Source organism: Strix uralensis, chromosome 3 (assembly GCF_047716275.1).
Source record: "Strix uralensis isolate ZFMK-TIS-50842 chromosome 3, bStrUra1, whole genome shotgun sequence".
In the NCBI taxonomy this organism is placed as follows: domain Eukaryota; kingdom Metazoa; phylum Chordata; class Aves; order Strigiformes; family Strigidae; genus Strix; species Strix uralensis.
In genome coordinates, this window is record NC_133974.1 from 40,029,285 (window position 1) to 40,055,774 (window position 26,490).

Here is a 26,490-nt window from a genome sequence, read left to right on the forward strand (position 1 = left end):
CTACAAGTAGCTACTCTTCAGCCTTTTAAAACACACTTCTATACAGACTAATTAGCTATATTACCTTTACGGGAAAAATATACGCACAGAACCTGCGAACTACTTCTCATGATGATTTAAGTTCCTTCTGTTGAACTGCTCATGGTATAGACTTGCTGGCATTAATGCCAACACTGTCCAAGATTTTAGTTTCTCCTGTTGTCCTCTATTGAAGGAGAAATGAGCTGAGTTTGATTGTGCTATTCCAAAACAGGCTTCTTCTCTTATTAAAAACAGAAGCTCTCATTCTCTCTTGAGGCCTGATATTTATGATCAAGCATTTCATGCCTACTTCTCTTGCCCTAATTCTGGTCATTTGCAACAATGCTGGTGTTAAGTGACTATGAAACCCTAGTCTCTAAAGTAATCAGATTTTCAGGCCCTGTGCCCTACATCACATGGAATCATTTACTGCAGTACAATAGGAAATAAGACCACTACGCATAACAGTACTTTTAGGGGGAGAAATGTTGCTCATTGCTGAGTAACAGTATACCCAGCTGCTTATAGGTTACAAATTGTGCCATAGGAATCAATGGATTTTTGCATTTAGAATAAGCAGAACAGAGAGGGAATGGCCAAAGTAAGAGCACAAGGAAAATATGCAGGGTACTGAGCTCCCCCACTCAAGCACCTGGTCACATAGAAGTGTTGACTTCCCAAATCTGGCTGATATGGGGCAACTGAACTGGTCTTGGCAGCGGGGATGAGCTGGGCTATGAGGAACCAGTAAAGCTCCATCACTGGCTAATGAGCCCAGTGAGCTGCTCAGTCCCTTCTTCCCACATAAAAACCTCACAGTTCTGCTATCAGCCTCAGCATCTTCTCGTATCCAACACGTCATGACCTCTGCATACAAATTATAGACAGGTTCAACAGCAGTTGGTTAAACTGAACCATGTAAGAACTGTGAATTAGTTGGATTGTTGCAGCTTGTTGTATTAAGTCTCTGAATTTCAGAGCTTACCTTAGAGTCACTTCTTTTGGTCTTGCTGAAGTTGTAGAGAAAAAAAAGGCCCAAGCCCCTTAATTTTCCAAATGTAGTAAGAAGTGTTTGAATACACACTTTAATATATTTTCTGTGGCATTTTTGTAAAATACAGATATATAATTATAGATATAATGCATATATAGCATTTACTATATTGATAAAAAGCTAGTCTTTTCACAATGACACACCAGTAAGTATTTACAATACGATTCAAATTTTAAGGAACAAATGTTTCAAACAATATTGTGTGGTTATATGATAACAATAATTTGAGGAAAAATAAGAGATCAGTTTTAAAAAATTCCCAGATGATAAAGTACATACTCTTGCCAGGAACACCTCAATGAACATCCATGCACAACCCTTTTTCTTCCCCTTGTAGGAACATGCAAGATTTAGCTCTTCCACATTTCTACCTAGTCACAGCCCTTAAGATGATGTGGATAATTATCTTTATCCTTTTCCGAGTAGAGATTAATTGTACTGTTCTTCCTATTTAAAGATTTGTCCAACTGCAACATTTCAAACTTTTGGCTAGAGCATGAATTACTATACACAGGTTTCTTGTTAATTTAAACCAATAGAGCTATGACAATTTACATAACTGAAAATTTGCCCATCGTCTACACATCTTAGAACCATTTCACAAATCATTAGTGTGAGGTTTTTTTAATAGTGTTTTTAGCATTGCAGGTCTTTGCTAGGAGGTCTGCCTCAAAGGACACCGCAATGCCAAAACTAGCAACAGACCTGAAGTACACAAATGCTCTTTCTTATCATCATATACAAACACTACCTAGTCATTCATCTGTAATGTACTGTCCACAGTACAGTAGGTGTAAAGATGATCTTCATCTTCAATGTACTGTCACCCTTTCCTGTGAGGCAGAGAAGTGCTATTATCACATTTTACAGAACTAAAAAAAATAGATATAAAAAGGCTGAGTGAATTGCCCAAGGTCACTTGGGAAGTTTGAGACAGCAAAGAAGCAAGCTCACATCTCAATTGCATCCTCTTGACTTTCCAGCTTTGAATGAGAACTTTCTACATGTCTTCTTTAACATAAACAAGTATGGAACTAATAGAAATAAAGCCTCCTCCAGGCACAGGCTTAAAGACTGCTGTGGTTTCTCTTCTATTCCCAAATAATAAGAGGAGATATCGAAAGGGCTGTTTCTGCATTAATCATCTCCATCCCACTGAAGAAATATTAGCTGCAATCAGTCTTTCTTGAAGTGGGAGTAATTAAGCCTACTGTTTGCCAGAAAAGACAAACAGTTTTCTTGAGAAACACAACAATCCACCTTCAACAAAGAAAATATAACAGAGATAAATGTAAAATCTGAAAGGCCTTATTTTCCTTCAGTGCTGACCAGAGAAGCATTTTCAACTACATTTGTACCCACTTTATAATGCCTTTACGTCACCTGCACAATATAAAGGATTCTTAGCGTACTGTTGAAGACAACCCATTCTCTCAAGCATTAAAATCTGTTCCATAACCTTCGTGGTTCCACTCCAACAGGCAGGCGGCTGAGAGGCAGCTTTTGCAGAAGGACTGATGTGCACTGGGGCTGTGCAGGTACAGATGAGGGCAGAAATTTTGCCATGACAAGTGTCTCCCTGTGTTCTTGTCACTCTGGGGAAGCCTGTTCAGGAGCAGGTTGTGACCTGCATTCTTACAAGTGCCATTTAAAGCCAGAGCTGGGAAGGAAGGGAACCTCTCCAATTCCAGGGCAAAAACTGACTGAGAAACAAAGCAGCAGAGAGGCAGCTACAATGAAGTTCTGCTTCCAGAAACACTTGCAGGCAAACTGGGTCATCTGCCTAACTGATACAGGCGATGTATTTATGAGATACTGAGGATGGAGGACTTTTTGCCCTTATTAAAAAAAACCCCACCCAAACCCAAAACATAACACACACACAAACGGGTAAAACCAATAATGGAATTTCTCATCCTGCTTGCCTTTTTTTTTTTTTTCCTAAATCAAACCTGCATTTTCCTTTAAAAAAGTAAAAATACAAAAACAAAGATACATTAGAATATCCTACTGTCCAGTAAATGTCTTATAGGCAATATTTATGGAGGCAAAAAATGCATCAAGCCCTTCGACAAAAAATGAAGCACCCTGAAGTTCATTCTGTACCAAGGAATGCCGCTTCTTCTGCTGTTGGTTTAAATTACTATCACCACAATTTGAATATGCATTATTTGTCTTCAAGTACCTAATCATTAATCTATAGACTAATGCTGAAAAAAAAAAAAATCCTAGTGAGAATGCTGTGCCCTTGATAAGCTAAAAACAGCGTATCATGAGAAGGCAAACTAATCTTTCTGTTTACTTTGTAAATAATCCATTAGCTAAACTTCAACTTTAGGCTGGATTCTTGATGCATAACACTTAAAAGTCCAAATACTCTTCATATCCCTTATAACAGAGAATAAACTTGTAAAATGCCTTTGGTGCATCAGCTTATCATTTTACGAATGTTTTCAAGAAACTCACTAGTACTATAGGAAATGTAAGTGGGCTTGTTTGTGTTGTTTAATGCTCCAAGTGTCATTTCATTCTTTAAAGGGGTTAGAACAAAGGAGGGGGAAAGGGGAGGAAGTCTTACTTAATTTGTTGCATATGTCCCAACGTGTTGTACAACTAAGTGTATTATACCAGAAAACTAAAGCAGTCTGCGCTGCAGCAAACTCTGTGTAACTCAAAATAGGAGAATAATCTGGCCACAAGCAAGTCAAAAATTCAGTGAAACTTCCTCTCATATTATATATACACACACTTTACAAGCTACATCGAGTGTCCTTTCATATTCCAAAAGAAATACATTGTAGACACCAAACATACTGTACTTTTACTTAAAGGCTTCATCAAACCATATGTGCAGACACTTGAGAAGACGAGAGTGTTAAGCTTCCTAGGGTCCTAGAGTCAAAGAAATTCTGCTGCCCCCCACTGCTAAGTAAGTGCACTCCTTCCACGGGGGGCAACATCTGCCGATCCGTCATGGTTCCACTTGGCGAGGACCCCAAGAAACTTCCTTGGGAAGAAACAATTTTCTCAGGACTGGCAGCCAGTTTAGGGGATGTGGAAAAGTTATATCCATAGAGCGCACAGGGGCTGTGCAGTCTAAACGTGTTGTAGGAGCCTTGGTGGGTTTGGTTAGTGGTAAAGGCATTGCTGGAAGGGGATGGCATGATGTACTGGAGCTGTGGAGACATCCCTGAAATCTGCATAGATAAGCCAGTCTGCGGGCAGCTGAATGCATCCCCATCATTGCCACTCATAGACATATTCACAGTTGTGCTACTCGTCACACCGACATAGGAGGGAGTCCTCGGCGGTGCAAATGTCTCACTGGTTTGGTTTGTGAGCCTGTTGTAGGTTTCAGCCAAAGAAGTGCTGTATCTGTTCAGGGTCAAGCCTGAGCGGGCACAAGCTGTGTAGTCAGCTGGAGCAAGGCTACAGAGCTGGCTAGTGTTGGGACTGAGGTGGAAAGCTGGAGATGAGCAAGGGGAACCCGGCAAAAGGTGAGGGTGGGTAGATGGCACTCCACTGCCAGATCCCTGGAGTAAAGTAGAGGAACCTGCATTTCCTAGAAGAGAATATTACAGTGTAAGAAGCATGTTGGGAAAGGTTCACTTCCTAGGTGACAGATCAAGACCTTTGTCTTTTATAACCCTCGACATGAAACATGATCCAAATTCATTCAAAATATATTGTACATATGTGCATGGGGGTGGGGGGGGAGGTGTATGGCACAGGCATACTTTTCAAGAAACAATCTGACCAAGAAGGAGAACTGCAGCCATCACTCAATACTTAGAGCTCCTGCCCAAAAGGTTAACTACTCTTTATTTGACACTGGAAGGAAATTGCATGGCAGCTAAGATGTAGCCAAGTAAGTACCACATCACAGGAAGCCTTCTTCAAAATGACAAATTTTGTGTTGTCTATGCTCTTGCTACATCCCAGAATGCATTTCGAGCACTCTCTGCCTGACTCACTGTCAGAGCACCAGCTAAGGAACCGGCTCCTTAGCTCAAATGATAGAGGCTCACACAGTTCAACAGCTTCAGGAAAGTCCACAACTTCAGAACTAAACTTCAGAAGAAAAAACGTCCAACTTCAAGCCAAAAAACTTTGAGAACAAAACTTCAGAACAACTTCAGGAAAAGTGCAGGCTGACTAGTGTTCATGGCTGCTTCATTTCTTGAATGGGTAGATGGAGGTTTAGGTTTGCAGCAAACTGCAAACCATTCATTTACTGATATCAGAACTTTTTATATGACAAATACCAGTGCTGAATGCTTCTGAAAACACACTGCTTGCTACAGGTGAAGACTTTTCTCAGGACTGAAAGTTTCCCAGCTGCAAGAAATGCTCCCTTTTCTTAAAAGATTTCATCTCCCCAGAAAATGAGCGTAGAAAAACTAATTTGGGTCTTTCACAGTCTCCCAGATGAAAGGTACTTAACAAGGCAGACTCTCCTGTTTGTGAATAACATTAACAATCAAACAGCTTGATGCTGCAAAAGAGATACAGGCTGTCAATAAGTTAACAGGCTTTTGTGATAGGTGAGCTAGTATAAAGAAAAATACATTATTAGTGAACTCTGCCTGCTGCTTCTTGCTCTGTTGACAGGACACCACAAGCTCAAAGCACCACATTCCAGAAATCCTGGTGTAAGGTATACTTACTTTTCTTTCAATCTACGTCAGCGCCTCCGTTACCTGAAGATGGGCACTTCCAGAATTAACAATCAGAACAGATTTCTAATGGGGTCTTTCAGCAAGTTTCTAAACCACCCTACTGCTCAAGGCATAGACGACTAAAGATTTTGCAAGGATCCCTGTTCCCATCATCAACAGTAACTTCAACAAGCTCCTTAACCTCAGGCAAGAGCAGAAAAGGAAGCAGAAAGTTCATGGCAGCAGTTCCCCTGCTCTCAAACAGTGCTGCTACATACCAACATGGCAACACAGCTGGTCTGTCTCCTAGACAGATTAACTTAATTGTGAGTTGCCTTTCGGTCTTACATGGTCTGACAAGGTATTTCAGGTCTGATGCTGACTTCTAATTACAGGTCTTTTTTAAGAGGACCATCCCTCACCCCCATGCTTTGCCCAAAATTCTGCCAACCCTCATCCAACGTATCTATGACTTGTCAGAAAAACTCCTTTTTAATTGCCCATATCAAGCACTGATGCTCAAGATTTCTCAAAGGAGTGGGCTAAGGAGAAGTTGACAAAAGTGGTTTCTGTGTATTTCCGTGTTTTCTGGATTTTTGCTCTGAAGATGCTTAATGACTTTGCAATATGTTATCAAGAAAGCAGGTAGGATGTTTGTAAATTTGGTAGCAGGAAATGTGAAGAATCAGGAGCAATATGTCTGATTTAGTTGGGAAAAGGCTGAAAAGTTTTCTATATGCATTGGGGTACTTTGGAAATAAAGGAACTCAAAAGAGTACAGAGACTCCTATCTCTGTCCAAACAGGCCATTTAAATATCTCTTTCCCTCACAGCACTACCTGTACAATGGGGAAAGCAGAAACCAAGAGGTTATGGACTGGGAAGCAGGAAAAAACAATATGGAGAGTAGGTCTGTTTTTTCAAGCTCTAGGATAAAGATAATGTTTGTTGGGACTTTTACTGAACAACTTTTAGGTCTTTAAGAATCAAGAAGGCTTTCCAAAGAAGAGACCCAAATAAGCTCGCTACTATTTATTCATTACTTAAGAGGACGCTTCTTCTCTCATTCACTTTTTTTCCCTCTTAAACACACAAGTAGTTCCTACGTTGGAGTTTGGACATCTACAATGGAAGTCATCTGTAAATGATCTCTACCTTGTGTATCTAGCCAAAGCATAATGCTAAGGAATAGGTTATTCCATCTTTAAATAACTGGCATTCTCCTCCACATGAGATCTAATTTTTCTTTACAACCTAACATTTTTATTGCCACAGTGTTTAAGTTAGCATTAGTTTTCTAACTTAGAATAACTGTGATGAGACGTGATGGCCTGCACTGGGATTGGTTGGTTGCTTTTTCTCTGCAAGTGACACCTACCTAACTTTGTAAAGCATGATGGCCAAAGCTTTATCTTCATTCATTTTTGTTTTGAAAGAACACAAAGAAGACCATTACCTTGTTTGGGTATCCCAGGTATGTCTTCAAATGTAAGCGTCCTCAGTGAAGGTCTCCAGAACGCATAAGATTCTACCAGAGCTTCCAGTCCCATTCTATTTAGAACAAAAACATCACAGTGTCATGAAACCAAGCTGTACTTTGTCACATTTCTCTGGATACTTTACCTCAGAAACATAAAAATTAGTAACATTTCAGGAGTATTTTGAAGTTCATTTTGTTTTTTAGAAAAGAGCCTTACATCCTTATCCATGAGATCACTGTGATCTGCAGCCACTGGGCTGGCAGCACGCAAAGAGTTTCACAATTCCACAAGTTTGGCTCTCTATTTCAATAGTTTTGGCCTTTTTGGGAGGGTTGAGGGGGGAGACTTGGCTAAAATGACGTTAAATGTTTTCCTAGTATGACATTTCCTTAAGAGCAACTGCTCTAACTGCCAGAGGGATGATCTCCTGTTTCTGCCTAGAAAGGTAATCCACTGACAACTTCTATTAAAACAGAATTCCCAGTCATTACTGATGAATTGGAAAATTGCACTTACAACGTGAGGAAGGCATGGGAGTACAGCTCTTTTGCTACTAAAATGTATAAAGCAATGTTGTGTCTTGGTTATTATGTGCTGAGCAAAATGCCTTTAGAAACTAAAAGTCTGCCATTTTCTTTCAACAGTGTCGTGACAAAATAGAAATAACTGGGTAGACAACCATGGCAGACAGTATTTAGAAGAATCTCTATTTCCTGAAGGTGAAGGCTCATTTGTTTTCTGACATGATTTTATGAATAATGCACCTCAGAGGTATAATTTTGCTGTTACTTTTGGCTGCTGGGCTCCAAAGTCCTGTTAAATGTGAGCATTGGGCACACACCAAATACAAGTGCTTGCCTTTGAGCAGCAGTGCTCTGTAAACTCGAATTATGCAAATAGCCCAATCTGAAGCTACTAACATGTTATTGTGATACTGCTTCTTCCCCATTACATTTCCAGCAGGATCACAAATATATGTCAGGAAACATTTATAAAGTATTTATTAGCTGAACCTGGACTAAAAAGATAGCTTTCATTTTCTGCAGTAATAGTGAATTTTCATTTCTAGTTAAAGTGGAGATAAAAGCCACCTCCTGGAGGAGTGTAGCCAAGGCGATAATTTATACAAGATGCCTTCGAACAATTTCCACATTTTATCACCACCCTAATTTACGCTATCAAATGGCCAAGTTTATTTAACAAAACAGTTATGTTTTTCCTGAAGTATTTAAAGGGAGAAATTCTGGTCCTTTCCTGAGTAAAAGTTTTTATAGGGTCAAACTTAAGGCCTAACTGAAGAATGAAACTATTCTCAGCACATAAATTCTGCTGCACTTTGCAAATGCACACGGAATGCTTTTAAAAGGTGAAGCTACTGATTTCTGTAAAATAGCCTGTGGGACTGAACGGGAATGACCTGAAAAGGAGTATTTTTAATTAATCAGAATTCTAGCATGCAGCAGTGCAGAGTAAGACAGCTGCAATAATTAAAGCGATATTTAAAAGCTGGATATAATGGTATGACAGTTATTTTTTTTTTTTACACTTTTGTTGCAGACTAAAATGCCTTGGTGATAAACACACCATCTAGAACAATGAAGATAACAGAATCTTAACATTTAATTTCAATATTTAGCAACAGAGCAAATTAATAATCAACTTAGTAAACCAGGAATTTAAATTAAAAAATAAATTTTCCTCAACAACTAAAAATCTGAGCTGCATTCCCAAACACACTTACTCAGTACCACAGAGCCTATCAAAGAAAACAGCAATACTGACTTCAGCAAAGCAATTTGCAGTGAACAACAGTTTGCAGAGTCACTTCTGTAACGACTGCGTTTGTTACAGTAGAAGCATTCAGACCTCATCTAAAGCCAGTTCTGAAACATTTCCCAGAGGTTGACCCTTCCTACAGGACTGGCCTCCTAACCATTTCTATAAACTATAATTGCCTTTCAATTAAAATATCCTGCTTTTTTTCTAATGCCTGAACCAAACTTACTCCTAGTAGCCAAACCAGAAACCTCTCTGCATATCCCCAGTCCTACAATTGGATTTGCGTGGTTGCAGATGCAATAATCTCACTGCACCTACATGGTCCTCGGGTAATACCAGGGCTGTCCCACCACATTAAATCCAGTTCAAAAGCGGTTTCTGAACAATTCTTTCCTCTCCATTTTCAAGGGCATCTTCCCTTGTTTCATATAACACAATGGAAGAAATTCTAACTCCACTTAAACTCAGAAATTTTAGAGGAGTCAGGGTTTCACACTTCTTAGGAGGCTCCTTAGTACTTGTTTTATAGCTCTGCAAAAAGCATGCATAGCAGAGACATGGCCTATAGAGAGCTGTCAAATAGGACACGTATGGTAAGTTTTTTCTTCCCTAAGTACGCACAGCATGTTTTGTTTCTTCAGTCCTTGCATTTATCTGGAAGTTACTGTTCAGTTAATTTCAAACTAGAAGGCTACAAAGGAGGACAAAACTCTTATTTACGCCAGTGCCTTAGGTGTGCCTTCCAGGCCCCGGGACAGAGCATGGTCAATTGTTTCTTGCTAGAAGACAAAAATCTTAGAGAGCAGCAAATGCAGAGTGCAAACTGAAAAGATACTTACAGTGAATTCCTGTAAATGTTTACAACTACCCCACCCCTTCTCTAACTGTTCATCTTCCAAAAACTGCTCTCGTTTGCTGTCCAGTCTCAGCATTTATGCAACTCGAGTGGAAGCGCAAAACAGGCTTTAATGCTGCAGCCTCTGCTAAAAGACAAGCTGAATAAAGCAGCTACCAAAAGATACTCTCTAAGCATTCCTACAAGCACAGTCTGCTCCCTTCTCTGAAAGGCTAGGTCGTAAATATAGCAGCTGTAGACACCAAACGCCATGTGGTCACTGGAACTGAATATGCACCACAATTAAATGCTGCTTTTTTTAGCTGAAACGGTTTAACATACAATTCATAACAGGCTTAAGTATTTTGCATTAAACAGTCTTTGGATAAAATACCTCATCAGTACTGGCAGCAGGGACTAGACCTAAGTCTCCACTTCGCACTACTCAGATTCTCCATTGTTATTTTGAAACATTCATGGATCAAGAGAGAACAAGCAATTAATCAATCCAACCACAACAGAAGAAGTGGAAACCAGACTTGTTTCAAGGTTATCTATAACCTAGTAGGAAAGGCATTCACCTAGGAAGTGGATTTAAAACTCCTTAGGCTAAAGAGACACTTGAACACAGGTCTCCCACCTCCTAGACAAGTGTACTAAACATAAGGTTACTGCATGAGGCAACTTAGTTTCTCCCTCTAAGAGAAAACAACAAGCCATTCATCCATACTAAATGCCACTTACACGCAAGAGAACCTGGATTTATAGTTTGACGTTGGTATCTGCAATTTGTGTCTCCAGCCAGAAGAGGAGATATCAGGAGTAGCCTGAAATCACAGACCTGAGTATGCATTAATTCCATGTGCAGTCTTCACAGTATGCCATTACTTCCACCGAAAGGGAACCTGAGTATATGCGTCAAGCCAAGTGCCAAACCACTCTAGACCTAGAGGGTCAGAGGAGTAGGAACAGGAGCCCACCATGGAAAACATTATTGGGAAACCTAGGTGCTTCCTCAAGGAGTCTGAGTCCTCAGACTGATCTGTCAGTAAATACAGGTATTCCCCTCGACCAGCCTTCACAAATGGATTTCATAATCACTAACAAGCCCACCTCCTTTCCCAACACCTACCTGTTACGTCCCGAATCTCTAAACCCTTTGGCAAATGGATTCCTATCAATCTTCAGACGGGTTATCTGTGAATATGATTGGAGAAATTATTACCTGCAAATTCGGCTAAGTAACACACAAAATGACAGAATTAAGCCAACAGTGGAGTAGAAACATCTTCACATTTGCATTAAGACTGTTGTCCTGAAACACAGCAAAACAAGGGCCAGCCTTCTGATCATTATCTTTGCAAATCCCCAGAGAAGCTAATAGGTATTTAATGCTACCAAATGGCAGGTTGGAATTCTTGAGAAAAAATCTTCTGGCAAATGTCGTTCTTCATCTAAGAGAGTACACTGCCTAACTGCAATAAAATCTAAATTAAATTTTACTTCTGTACAGGTCAAGAAGGAAATATGAAAAGAGAGATTATCTCTAGGCTATTATCCTTCATAAAAAAAACAGTAACACCCCCCCCAAATACTTGTACTTTATTTAAATAAATGGGATACACACTGAATAATTATATTTCAGTATTTACATGGCTCTCCCATTCTTGTCTTTGTAAAGATAGCAAGGCATATATAGTTTCCCAAACTATAACAACTTATAATAACTTAGTAACTTAAGTGGAATTTACAAAATGTCACAACACTAACTATGATGTCACTATGTATACTTAATTACTACCACTTAATTATTACCACTTAAGCAAGTGGTAATAAGAGCCAAATGCTGGAATCACACAACCTGCAGTTTACTTTTGACTTCGAATCTGTGTGGACCCACATAAATTGCAGATAATAATATATGCTCAATGCAGCTAATGAAAATGACTGCAACTTTCTTCAGACCTCAGCTGCTTTGTTAAGGTCCTGGGAGTTTTGAAATCACTGGAGTCAGGAACAAAAGTGCTTTAAAAATTCTATACAGACATGTATCTACACTTAAAAGTACAAAAACACCTTTAAAAATTAGACTGCTCTTTGCCTTGTGCTTCAATGCTATATTTATAATTAAGACACCGTTAACTATGCTAATCAGACTGTGTGATCTCCGTAATACAACTGACTTTTTACATGCAGCAGCTAAGCCACATGGCCTGAAGTCTCAGCTGTAGCCTCCAGGCGCTGCTGCAATACTACTAGTGAAGACTACTTGTAATACGAAAAGGCTTTAGATGATGCTTTTTAATAAGTGGTATAATAAAAGTACCTGCTTTTCTTCCACCTCTTACTTCCCTGTCTACTCTGAAAAGCCTGTAAAGTGCTAAGCAGAAAGCCCAAGTTACCTGTTGATTTTGGTATGCTGTGACAGTAGTGAAAACTGTCTCTGGAAAGGAGAAGGCCTTCACCCCTTCTCCTGAAGGAATAGGCTTGACGGGGGACAGATCATCTCCACAGTCTTTTCGGATGACGTGGACACGAGGCTGGTATTTATGCATAGAGTGAAGGATAATCTATGCAGTCATGAAAGGAAAAAGATAACATTTATTAGAAAGGACACCCTGCTGTTTCAGGACTAATAGCTTTTTGGAACAGATTATGGTATGTGTTTACCATGCCACTTACTGGAAATCAAATGTTTTCTTTAACCTCTGAAGGTTCTTATTACAGTAGTCTAATCCCTGTGCATTTATGTTATTGCCAACCCTAAGCATTTAAAGATTACGACTCACAAGCTCCAAATTCAGAGGCTCAATTGAGACCAGCTAAAAAAAAAAAAAAAAAAATCAGGAGTGAAGTCCTGGTCCCACTGGGATTAGGAAAGTTTTGTCACTTTTTTCCACTAGAGCCTGGATTTAATCTAACAGAATTAACAGCAGCAGCATTTGCCTTTTGTTTTTGGAACCTTCGGGATATGCTTGGAGCAGTTTTTTTCCTGATATCCCGAAGGCTGGAAACATACCTTGTTTTGAACACAAGCTGAGACTCACACTCTGAAGAAGCAAAAATTTAAAGAGTAAAATAATACCAAAATCCAAAACTCTGAAGTGTTAATAACCCTACATTTATAATACATATAAATAATACCAATATACAAACCCCTTCCAGCATACCAATGCTCAGTTAAGAATAAAGTATAAACAAAAAATATATGAACTAATAGTGCATAAAATTAAACACAAAAAAACCTCTTGGTATTGCTCCCAAATTTTAGAGATCTAAAATACAGAATTTTCCCTCTATTTAACTCCACTTCAGCTAACCACTACTAAAATAGAAGATTTCAAGAAAATAAATAATTGGAAGCTCAACTATTATTGTTGGAAGGCCTAAGAAATTAGTAACTCAATAAATAAATAGTCCTATGGCTATTGGCCTGTGGAACCCCTAATCAACATTCAGGGGAAGCTTTTTAATTTCCTGCTCCTTGAGTAGCCTCAGAATGTGCATGTGCTCAGGCACTTGACAGAGCCCCTATGCCAGACACCGTGGAAGTTCATTCATCCAAATGACATAGAGGACATTACATTCATTTGGATAAACTAGAGTTTGGCTAGTTTAATACACTTGCTCCTGGCCAGATGACATGACCCCATTTCGGATAAGCCAAGTTTCTGGATAATCAGGGGTTTTATTAGCCTGTAAGTAAGGTTTTGACAATGACATCACAAGCTCCAATTAATTTGTTCAGGGAGTGCCCTATGGATGTTCTCATATGAAGCCTTTTCCCAGTTTCTGAAGTCTTGCACAGAGCAAGATTTTTATCATGCAAATGTGTATTCTCTTTTACAACACTCCTTTCAGTTCTCTGCTGGCAAAGATCTACAAAATGAAAATGTAGAGAGGACAGCACATTCCTGACCCTGTTTTCCTGTGAACACCCAGTGATACCAGGGAGGTACTGGTGCAACAGAAAAATAATGATCAAGGAAAGCTCTGTGCCACTGTTCAAACCCATCACTATTCTATGTCTTGCCATTTGCTTGGGTGCCACTGAGTGTGCCACATTCTGCTCCCACCCTAATTACTTCTCTCCATCAGCTCTGCGGTGCAAACTACCGCTTGCCTACACGGCAGACTTGACCGTACGCAGTGATAACCCAGGCAGCCACAAACAGCTCTGCTCATGTATCAGAACAAGCGAAGTCACAGCAGCATGGAGATGAACACCTCCCACTCCTTATCACGGTGGCTATTACAGCTATCCTTGTCATCTTTTAAGAGCAATGTGGCTTGGCTCTGTACTATACTGAAACTTCCTGTGCTGACACACCGTTAGATGACTAGCAAATCCATAGCAAGAAATCATTTTTCCTTGATTTTGTACTGTGCCTTGCACAATGAGATCTTTGCTAATGATCAACACTCTGAATTCTAAATAAATAATACCTAACTGCAGAGCCCTGCTGAATTAAAGAGCAACAGTATGAAGATAGGACATAAAAGGAGAAAAACTGTTTAGCGAAAACTGTTTAGCGCTATTATTCTATTATTCTAAGCATCACCTAAAGCTACTGTGAAGAAAAAGCTAAGCAAAAGGAGACTCTGGCTTTTCATTTTGCAGTGCTTGCACATTTAACAGCACAAACGGGATCTAACAGCTTATCTGCAGAAGCAGCAACTTTCCCTTCATACCCTTAAAACCCAACAATAAAAACCCCCAACCAGAACAAGTCTCACCAAATGCCAAACACAAATTGGGATTACTTTCAACTCAGTTGAAGAGTCTTCCTCTCTCTACAAATCCCTCACAGGGCAAGACCAAAACACTTTGTGGGGAACAAACCCCCCCTGACAGAAATAAAATTACAGTTTGACCACAGCAGCTGTCAAGACATCATTATCAGATGGAAGACGCAGCAGCAGGGAGCCCGCAGGTAGGCAGCAGAGCAAGGCAACAGCCTGGCGGAGCAAGGGCAGCTAAAGCACCTGCAGACGCACAAACCTGGGATTACCTTTGCAATACGCCTTTCGGGAGATGCTGCCGTGATAGGGCCTCAGAGCTGACCAAGAGCCTGGGCACCGTTGTGGCACAACCATCACAGCCAGAACAAGCGAGAGCCCAATATTCTTTCACGAGGGAGATGCCAATCCTCCAGCAGCTTGGTGGTGCGCAGACAATACAGTCACCTCCCCACCACCAGCACGGTCTTCACCTTGCCGCTGTTTTTGTCAAAAATCCACTTTCATCCTCCTTGCAAAGCCCATGCATTCAGGCTTTCTTCAGTCAGGGAAGCGTGTGGGGCCGAGAAGCATGGATTCCCTCTTCACAAAGACAAAAATCGCAAGTGCAAATGCTGATGTTTCCCAGCTTTTCATTGTGACAAGAGCATATAACTACCCACTGACTGTAAGCAGAGCTTGCTACTTGGAGCCAAGTCTGGGCAGAGTAACAGTCCGCCTTCGCTTCCAGCCTCACCCCACTTTCAAATGGGGAAAAAAAAAAAACACAACCACCAAGGAACAATTAACACACTAACAGCCTCATTTTCACTAAAAGTTAAAAGATGTTCCTCTGCATCAAAAAATACTCAGTTGAAAAGCATAGAAATAGCATCAAAAATATTGACTTTTCCCCTCTACTGAAATTCAGATTAAAAACTGCATCAAAACAGAAAAATCAGCCAGCTCTAACCAGCCGGAGGGAGAGACTGCTTCTACAATGCAGCACTTACTCCACAGATGAGAGAGGGACGAGAGGCATTAACAAAGAGCGCCCAGACCATGCACTTCTGTGTCAACTACAAAATACAAATTTATTTTTCCTTACCATCACAACTCAGATGAAAGACACAAATGTCACAGTATGTGTCTTAATGATGCCATCAGGCCTTAATGCCTCTATAAGCACACAGTCTTTCCAAAGTAGGGAATTTATCCTGGGACTCTATTTTGAGATCAAAAACACACAAGGAATCCTTACAAATCCTTACAAATTATCCTTACAAATTTTGCTGGATATCCTCAGCCTGCAAGTGGAACCCATGTATCAGAGAGTATTCTACGTGCAGATGTACTTCAAAATCTCTCCACGGAACAGTGCTATAAAATTACGTCGTCACAAACTCCCACTCAAAATACTGATGAAAATAGCAGCAGGCAGCAAGGAGCCCAGAAAGCATTCGAGCAGCGGAGCAAGTCGTCTTAGAGATGGCTGATCTCCTTTCACAAGAAGCTAATACCAGGCCAACACAATGCAAAGGGAGCGGGCTGCCATGAACTACTACCACAGTATAAATACTGCACAGGAATATTTAGCATCTGTTTGCAAATACTGTCCCCCTTCCCATGGACAAAGGTCACTTCTCTCACTGACTCTGAGAGTTAATACTCTGGAATAGGTACAAGGGCTCCGGGTTGATCTTATGGAGCTCCCTACCTCAACGCCTGCAACATCAAAACCTAGCCCTGGGATTTTAACACAAATATTCTGCAAAATGTTACACCTCTGAGCAGTAGGGGAAGAATAAAGGAATGATTTTGACAAGGATTAAAGCCCCGGAACCAGACAGCACAGAAAGCAGACCCAAAGAACAAAGCCTGACACTTCTTGAACTACTGGAGGAATCATGGCAGAGTGTAGAGACCCCACCAAGGTTTCTCTGAGCCATTCTGCCTAAGGAGGGGAAAAAACCTCTAACTTTCTAATAATCTAAAATATACCCCACCTCCCATACAGGGGTGAGAGAGTCAGAACACTTGATGTAAAAACAAATATTCGAGGGACAGTACAGCCTTGACCCCTAGCTCTTCTAATCCCCCATCCCTCCCCTGGTACCCTCTTGAGAAAAATGGTTCCTTCCTGCTTATGAGAAACAATTGGTTTTTATATTCATCACAAAATATGATTATTCGTTTTCCATTATTGCTGGAGGCATTCAGAGGCTACATAGCTTTTTCAATACAGCATTCCACACTACCATAGCTTTAAAAGAAAAAATGTACCCATTGGAAGAGACACTTTTCTGCTTTCTGCTTTTGCCTTTTCTGGTAATTATGAATGACATGTTTGCAATTTCCCAGATTTGAGAAATACAAAATTATTTTACAGTCATCCTTCTTTTGTCCTTTTATTTTAATACTTAAATTTCCATTTTGGGGAGGAGGGGCGCTGCCATAGCTCTGAATCAGTTCAATGTGTCTCAAATCACCGTACTAGGGCTTTGCTTCACTAGTTTCCAAATCGAAACACTTAACTAAAGATCAGAAAATTTATATCCCCCCGCATTATGAATAATGGCGTGCTGTGTACACTACACAGGTTTCAGTTCAGAATAAAAACAAAGCTAAGATCTGGGATGGAAAAATACAGCAATACAATTCTCTACATAGCCAAGATTTTATCACAGGGCAGTCTGCAACTGCAAGTGCACGGGTGGACTGCAGCACTTACACACCGCCCCCTCTGAAACGAGGGAGTACAAAAACCAGCCAGCCTGCTCTGTGGAAAAGCGACATTTTACCCATTTGCATCTGCTTCACTTTTTAAAGCCCTTACAATAGACTCAGGACTCAGAGAAAGCAATTCCCACTCAAGAAGAGTCACAAATACACGAATGCTGGGGAAACTAAGGGAACTACGTGTGCTAACCTTAACTCAAATGGACACTGCCAAATCAGACTCCACAACTGTAATTCTGGAAAGAAGCGATATAAAATGTCTTTCTTACCAGCCTAAAGAAAAGCACTGCTAACTTAAGAGTTGTGAATAGCCCCACATTCTTTTTAAGGATGACAGCAATAAAATGATGAACAGTATTATATGAAAAGGAGGCTTTTTGTCCTTGTTATCACATTCACTAGCTCATTCCAGCCAGTCTCCTGTATCCCTGCCTCTGTAACATAAAAGTTGTAGCTCTTGCACAATTTGACCAGACTCTCATGTTAATCTCCTTTGCAAACATAAACGGGGGGAAAAAAAAAAAATCTCATACTTAAACTTGGACTATGTATTGACAAAATACCTGGCTTAATGTCACAAAGTTACAACTATACTGAAAGATGCATGTAGTACTGTTGTACTCTGTGCCAGGTACATTTTCTTTCACTCCCTTCCATGAAGGAGAAAGTATCCTGGTTAAAAAAAAAAATCAGGCTACACTAAGGACAATGGAATCCACATCCTGTCTCAAAACTTGCCTCCAACATCTTAAAACTCTACCACTTGGAACTCAATGCTCCTTCTGAAAGGAAGCCAACATTTGCCATTTATTACAAAATTTTGCAAAATTAAAGACTTCACCCTGACTAAAAACAATTCTCATTTTTTTAGTTATTTCCTAAGGTGTCAAGTAAAGCTATTTTAGGGATTGCTGGAAAGATACTGGCTTACATCTGTCATGTTTCAACAGTTTTGAAGAGAAAAGGAAATATTAACATAACACATTTTGTCACATTAGATAATGTCATAACTAAACAATTTAGAACTTGCAAACAGAACACTCATACTGCATACGTCTTCGCCAGTTTTTTCAGAAGTAATGAGCCTCAGCTGTGAAAGGGTCTTGCTTCATAAGGTATGTAATAAATCATTATCGGAGCAAACCCAGCTCCCATGTTGTTCATTTTTGACTGCAATTATTAACACCTCATGGGATTTCACACAAATGTTTAGGTTAAGAAAATAGTTAAGTGTATTTTTATTCACATGAAGTTATTACACACTATTAATGTTTCTTCTAGCCACTTGTGAATTTAAGCGTCCTTTTTGATCGGAGTAAAAGTTGCAAGTAACACACTCGGTGGGAAAACATGAGAGCAATTCTGCCCCTTCATATTAGGCAATTTAGCCTTGTAAAGTCTTACTTTGCAGAAGGAGTTCTGTTTTTGAGGGGGGAGTAAAACAGCAGGCTCTAATAAGCAGTTAATTATCGGAGCAGAAAGTAAGCAGATTTTAGATCTGGACAGTAAAGTTCCAAAACAGCTTTGAAAAGTCAAGCCTATTTCTGGCACCCTGAAGCTGTACGTCAGAGTCTTTTAGGACTGAGCAATGCGCCTACATATAATACCGCAAAAGAGCAAGTACTCACGTGCCCTTGATCGTCCAGCTCATTATTGGTAAGCTTCAGTTTGTCAAAGCTGATCACTTGTCTCATCCACGTCTCCCCGGAGGCAGGTGAATCAGGGTGAATATAAACACGAGGCGGTACCGGGGAGTCAGCATTACCAGCCACCATCCACTTGGAGCTATGATAAACATATCTATAAAAAGAAAATAAATACCTTTTAACCACAAAGCCCAAAATAATTTATCAGACCCATTCAGTATTAAAAAAGTAGGGCCCATACATACAGCAAGAACCCACCAATTAACAAAACATTAAAGGACAATAAATAAAAGCTATTTTTTTAGTTTCAAAACATAGTTCCGGTATCTGAAAAAGTACGGTTAAAATCCACGCTCTGGTTTGATCTTAATCTTCTTAAAATCAGTAACAGCCTGAACACTAGGCCCCACACTGAGCTTCAAGCTGGTGTCAGTTCATTGATTGCTACAGCTCTGCTCTGAATAGGCATCAGCAAACAGGGAAGAATCTAGTCCTTCATTTATCAAATTGAGTAGTAATTCCATATTTGGAAGATTTAACATGTTGAGTCTAATATAAGAGTCTATAAATAAAGCTATTGAAGGGAAGGAACATTATGATTGAGAAAAATAATGAAACTATGTCAAACTACGCTTTTGCTAGTTCTGTAAGCTCATATTAATTTTCTCGAATAGTATTGCAGAAAGGCTTAAAAATGAAAAAACACAGCCCGTATTTCATCTGATAGGCCAATCCTGACAAAGTCATTTTCTAATAAAAATAGTGCCTGCTTTGGTAGAAAACTTATTTTGAAGGCAGATGCTTCACAGATTGATTTAAAACGCACTAATTAAAAACTTCAAGGTATTTTTTTCAAGTACAGTAAAATTCCAGTAATTCAGCTATATTTTTAAATAAAAACAAGAGAGACTTTATCATTTGTTTGTACAATTCAGTTCCTTATTAGAAAAAGACAAACAACATAATTGAAAATGAAAACAAAATGATCGAATACACACATCGCTCCTTACAATTCATATCAAGCTGTAAAGCTAAGATCTAGAATGGTGGTGAAATTCTCTTCTGGAGACAAATTCTCAAGCCCAGATCACACAGTCAACCGTCGTAACGTTTTTCATTTATTTTATATTTGTTGATTTATACTAAATACATGCTTTCCTTATGAAAGTAAATAAAGCCTAAATATTTTGAGCAACAGCTTTAGCTTCCAAATATGTACAAGGTCCCATTTTGCTAGAAATCTAGACCAAGCTGTAGTTTTCTTCATTTCCATTTAGTTTTGCTATCTGCTATGACAGCTAAAGACTAGGCTCCGTATGTGACTGCTGTTCTATCTTTCAAATCTAAAGATCTGCAAGACAGTTTGTAAAGCCACATGAACAGCCAAAGTTACAATAACAGTCAGCAATAAAAAAAAACATAGATTGCACAACAGAGAACAAAAAGTGGAATCAAGTAAAGCATGAAACATTAATATTTAGTGAAGGTTAAAGGCGCGGTACTAGTACATGATTAGTTAAATTTAAGTTTGCCAGCTAATACTGCCCTTCACACAGCTTTTAAGTCACCTCACTTATCTGGGCACCACGTATCACACTGGGCAGACAGTGCAGTTCATTATGACTGTTATTTATTTTAAATGAAATGAGGTTTAAACAACTTATATTCAATATAACTTTTTAATTTTTAGTATTAACATTTTTATTCAATTTGGAATAATTACCTCACTTTCTCTATGAATTAAGGAATTGCTCAGAACTTCTAGGAATTATATGCTTAGACTGCTAAGTAAATGTACATGTGCAACACAAAGCGAGAAAAGGGCTTTCATTTGAGCTGCACTGCACTGGTCCAAAGGAAAAAGCATTTTTTCTCTACCGTACAGTCAGAAAAGCCTCCCCTAACTGTATGCACTGGACATCCTCAGCACTGCTATCTGCACCTTGTTGAAAAACACAAAATCTAAAATGGTCCTAAGAAACGTCTTATACACCGCACGAGAAAAGGACCAAATTGCAGTCAATAAGGTAAGGACACGCAAAAAACACAGGGCAGTGTCTGCTTAGGAAACAAGGCAGCATTCCTGCAGAACCAACTTTTTAGTCTTAGTCTGGAATATTCCTAGTTCTACAATTAAATCTGCAGTGGTTTTCCCTACATTATGCTAAGTATAGGGTTGAAACAATCAAACCAGCAATTGGTAAGGACTTGATCCTGCCTCCACTGAACTACTTGGCCAGGCTCCTCCTGGCTACTACGGAGCATGGGATCGCATCTGTAAAGCAAGACCTACAAAACATCTACAACTCACAATAATAACTGCTGCGGGCCCAATCCTGCAAACATTTCTACAGGACCAGTGGTTTCAGCAGAGTATAAGTAGCTCCCTCGAAACACGACTACCCTCGAAACAGCGAGCACGGAATCCCTACTCTTAAATGTTTGAAGCACAACTACTTTTGCTCCTCACGTTATTCTTCAGACAATAAAGCCATTAATTCTTTAAGAAACGGTAATTAGAAACACTACTCTTTGTGAATCTAAGCAACCAAATATCTGAGTGATAAACAGCTTTTAAATTACATCATCAATTTGAAGCATGACCAAGAAAGTTATACACCATTAAATCAGACATCAATGCTATTGTTATTAATTAATGCTAATGCCATTTAGCACTAGAAGAATGTGCATTTTCATATTTATTTGTTATTAGGAAATAACTCCCACTGACATGATGAGGAATAAAATATGATAACATTTCCTGACCGCACTAGAACTGCATTCTCTGAAAGCCAAAACCTGAGCATCTGCCTGCAGTACATACACTACATAAGGCAAACGTAGAAAGAGCTTCAACATAAATTTTAGTTGGTTTTGCATACTCGACACAATTTATTTTTTTTAAACGCACTGGGATGAAAATAGGAATCTGAAGGAGAGTTAAACACAACCTTCTGCTAATTTATATAGTGTTAATGTTTTCTTCCAATAGCCAAGCTCCCTACGGCTTGCATCATATGTTTTTTGCCTTAAAGTCACCATACCTGTATCTTTTGTTATCCACTGGCACAATATCCATAGCAATGTAATACTGCTGATGTGGGTCTAAACCTGAGATCTTCACTCTCATTGCGGGAAACATCCGCCTGAACATGGAAAGAGAGAGGTCATGTTTAATATGAAACAGACTCGAGAACGGTTGTTTAGGAAAAGTAACCGGTTCGTGGGATTTTTCTCGTTCCTCCTTTTAGCCTACATAGTCCTTTTGGACGATTATAGTTACATAGCCATGAAATGGCCCATTCGATATGTCAAAACAGATTTCTAAAGTGCATTTACTCGAACAATGCTTCGTATGTTTTGGGATACGCTTTGGGAGTACAGCTATTACCACATCATTTCAACTTTATTGTTAGACAGTAAATCATTTGGTTTTGAGACTTGACTTTAGCAGTACACGCATTTAAAGCCCGTTTGAGGTATTAGGTAGAAATGTATTTCTGGAGATGTGCAAACACCACCTCCACCCAGGAAGAGCAATACTTACAGAAATGCAAATTGCCACTGAAGTTTCAACTGACAGCAGCAAATGGTGTATCATTTCTGTAGCAGCAAATAAGAAAGCTAAATACACGGTGATACAATTATCACACCGCAAGGATGCAGTTATAAAAGCCAACGTGCCATGCTGTAACCCAACAATATGGTCTTTATTGAGACGGGACTTCCTGTCTGCAACTTACTAAAGGTGAAGTGCAAGAGCTACCCTGTCTTTGAAAGGTATAGTAAAACTTCTTTATTGAAAGCAGAAACGAATCTACGAGGTAATTTCTAAAAAAAACACCAAACAAACGTTCATGATTTAGATCCTTCTGCGGAGAAAACGGAGTAATTAACCGATGCGGCGGTTTTAACGCAAAAATGCACTTCTTAGCTCACATTTGGTACGCCTTTTATCAAGAAAGTTCATTCCTAAGTCAAGGAAAAAAAAAAAAAACCCACCAACAAATCCACGTCCTAGTGACGAGCTGACTGCAAGCTAATGAAAGGTACTTTACTGTGGTTTATAAACCTGAAAGCCATTCCAGTTTATTCAGTATTTGCTGCTGTTCTAATTAAAAAAAATCTATAAATCAATTAGAAGTCGTTACTGGAAAGAAAAATCCTATCTCCGTTATTTCTGAATAAGCAGGAGGGTAAACCTGACTGCGGTTACCTAGTTTTCGCTGTTATTTCAGTGCACCTGTAAGATAAAACAGAAAATCCCCGACTGGACTCTCTTAAGACAAATGTTGCTTTGTGCTGTTTAAGACTGCGTTTCAATCATTAATAAAGCCTCTCTGAAAATGTAGAAGGTAGCATATGGATTCAATAAAATATGTTTTTGTAATTTCTAATAAGTTCAGATACTTTTATACTGCCCAGGTTTTTACCATGTGTAGCCACTGGAAAGGGGAAAAGTTTCCCCGCCGAAGGACACGGCGCTCCCAGACCTCGCTCGCCCTAATAATGAACAGGAAACCCGAAACGCCACATGCTCCCGTGCCCACCTAAAATTATCGCCATCTACCTGCCTCGTAAATCTGGGGGGTGCGGGAGGTGTGGGGGTGTTCCCCCGGTTTTTGCCCGCTTTGATGTGCCCGCCCGCCCGCCCCGGGAGGAGAGCCGGGGTGGCGGCCCGGCGGGAGCCCCGTTACCTTCCCGCCTTGGTGATGATCATCTCGGTGCCGATCTCGTGGAAGCGCTTCCAGAGCTCGGCGCCCTGCAGCTCCACCCGCGGCGCCTGCGGCGTGGGCAGCGGCGAGCCGGGCCCCGAGCCCTCGGGGGAGCCGCCGGGGGAGGCGGGGGGGGAGGCCGGCGGGAAGCCCTCCTCGCAGCCGCCTGCGGAGAGAGCGGAGAGCGGGGGAAGCGAGAGGGGCCGGGGGGGAGCGCGGACCCCGCGGCCGGCGGGGCTTCCTCAGCCCCGGCCGGGGCCCGCCGGGCCCGGGCCCAGGCCGCGGCCTTGCGCGCCGGGACGGGGGGCGACCCAAAGGCCGGGCGGCCGCGCCGGGGCGGCCGGGCGGCGGGAGGGGCTCCCCGACGCCGAGCCCCGGGACCAGCCGCCGCCAGCGCCGGACCGGGCCGTGCCGGGCGTGCGGCGCCCCCGGGCCGGGCCGAAGCGGGCGGCGGCAGGTCCGCGGTGCGAGGCCGGCGGCGCGTTTCGTTTGGGCGCGTTTAGCGTGACCGCCGCCGGCCGCGGCCTGCTGCCCCGCCGCGCGGGGGGCACTGCTGTCCGCATGCCGGGAGCTACGGACACGCGATGTGTCTGTCTGTGTGTGTGCCCGACAGACACGTACACACCGAGTTGCGTGTACACTTCGAGCAGCACACGCACACCTCTGCACTGTAAACGCGCTTTCCCCCCTCCTCGGAAACGAGCCCGCGGCTGTTGCTGCCCCGCGGCGCCGGCAGCCGCCCCGATCCGCGCCGCCCCGCCGGCCGGGGCCCCGGGCAGCGCCGCGGGTTTTAACCGGCAGCGCCGGCGGGGAGGCGCGGGGCGTGGGGGTGGGGGGTGGTGAAGGGGTGCCCATGCAGCGCGGAAAGACAGGAGGAATAACGGGGAGAGAGAGCGCCGGCTGCGGGTGGGGAAGGGGGCAGCCGACGGCCGGGCGGAGGAGGGGGCCTCCCGGCCGGCAGTCCCGGCGAGCGGCGGGGCGCGGGGCGGCACTCACCGGCGGGGGCGCGGGCGGCGCAGCCCAGCTCCATGTCGCCGCAGGTCCTGCCGCCGGCGGCAACGGCGGCGGCGGGGGAGCTCTTGGCGCAGCAGCCGCTGCCCCCTTCGTCCTCCACCGCCTCGTCCTCGCCGCCCAGCTTCCGCCGCTTGGGCTGCCGCGGCGGGGGCGGCGGCGGCTGCTGCTGCTGCTGCTGCTTCTCGGCCCCGATGAGCGCCTCCACGGAGAAGGCGTGAGCCTTGAGGCTCATGGTGGTGCCGGGCGAGGACCGCCGCTTGTCGGCCATGCCCGCCCCCCTACAGCCCGCGCATCCAGGCGCGCCGCGGCCGCCGGCACCGGCACCCGCACGGCCCGCCGCGCTGGCCGCCCTCCCGTCCTCCCGACCGCGCAGGCAAGGGGCTAGGGCTTTTCCTCGCCTTTCTTTTTAAATCCGAGTTATCAGCCAAGTTTTTTTTTTTTTTTTTTTGGGGGGGGGGGTTGGTTTGGTTTTTTTTTTTTAGAGAGGAAAAAAAAAAATCTATTCCTTTCTGCAGATGCGCTCCTTCTCTCCCCCTCCTCCTCCTCCTCCTCCTCCTCGTTCTGCCCCGTCTGATGGGCCAGGCAGGACTGACATGGGTAACAAACGCTCTGCGGACACAAATTAGGGCTTGTAATTGAAATTTGTTGCCTTGATCTGTCAGCACGTCCAGGCAGGAGACCGGTGGGAAGAACTCGCTCATTAGTGTCACTGCGGCGGCGGGGGCCGGGCGGAGCCGCGGGGCGGGGGCTCCGACGGCCCGGCCGCCCGCAGCCCAATCAGCGCCGCCCCGGCCCCGCCGCCCCGGCCCCGGCCCCGCCGCCCCGGCCCCGCCGTCCTACCAGGGGGCCCCCGCCGCGGCGGCCGGGAGGGGGGGGGGGGCGGCGGCCCCGCCGTCCCGCCCCCGGCCCCGCCGCGCCCCGCGCCCAGGCCGAAGCAGCCCCGCGTCCCCCCCGGCCGATGCACCCCGCAATACACGCTAATGAGAAACACCCCCCCCCCTTCCCCCCTTCGCATCCCCCCCGCGGAGAGCGGGCTGGCCGGGAGCCCCAGCTCCCTCCGAAAGGCAGAGGGAAGGGGGGACCCTCCCGGGGCGCTGCGCTTCGCTCGGGAAAACCGGTCGGACTTAAAAAAAAAAAAAATGACGTTGTGCCGTTTCTTGCTGTTAGGGATTAGTAATTATTAGCATTATTCAGCTGTTGCACTCGGAAATTCATCGCGTTGTTACTCAAACACGCGCTGCAGAAGGGTTTCAGCGCAGCATCCATAGCCCCATTCAAACCCAACCCATTAGGCGCTGAAGCTGCAATAAAAAGAGAATTAAACCGAACCTTGTATGAACATCGATGCATCCCGCCGCAGCAACTTTAATAATAATCATATTCAGGTGCATAGAATAGTTACGGGAAAAATCCTTTAGTATTTTTCCAGTGAGTAAAACTGTTAAAGATTTGGAACCAGATATTCTTTTCTTTGCATGCCCAGGGAAATGAAAAAAAGTATTGAGATTTTTGTTGTTTTCTTTCTTTTTTTCTCTTGTTGGGAGATTTTTTTTTTTTTCCTTTTTCTCAGAACTAAATGGGGTGGCATGCTCCGTTGAAGGAAACGGAATAGAAATCATTCTTTTGTAAAAAATCATGGGGCAAATTTCATTGTTTCGGGGAACAGGATCTCAGCTTCACTTCGCTGTTTTGGGCAACACAGAGAGAGAAATTCGTGGTGTGGTTCGCCTATGTTACAGCCTCGGAGGTCCTGTTCGGGCCGTCGAGTGGCACAGCTGAGATTTCTGATCGTAATCTAAAAAGGAAATAGCTGCCATTTAGGAGACGTA

At 42.5% G+C, this 26,490-nt stretch overlaps 1 protein-coding gene across 1 annotated transcript; it reads right to left on the minus strand.

The window, feature by feature from the left end:
• Window positions 1–1,090: 1,090 nt before the first annotated feature.
• TBX18 (T-box transcription factor 18) lies at window positions 1,091–25,292 on the minus strand. The gene is made up of 8 exons (XM_074861997.1): window positions 24,644–25,292; window positions 23,630–23,813; window positions 21,977–22,078; window positions 18,915–19,086; window positions 12,231–12,398; window positions 10,961–11,025; window positions 7,190–7,284; window positions 1,091–4,637 (listed from the first exon to the last, which is right to left on the minus strand). The coding sequence occupies exons 1-8, from the start codon at window positions 24,927–24,929 to the stop codon at window positions 3,913–3,915; spliced, it is 1,797 nt and encodes a 598-aa protein (XP_074718098.1). The 5' UTR covers window positions 24,930–25,292; the 3' UTR covers window positions 1,091–3,912.
• Between the last annotated feature and the right edge of the window lie 1,198 nt (window positions 25,293–26,490).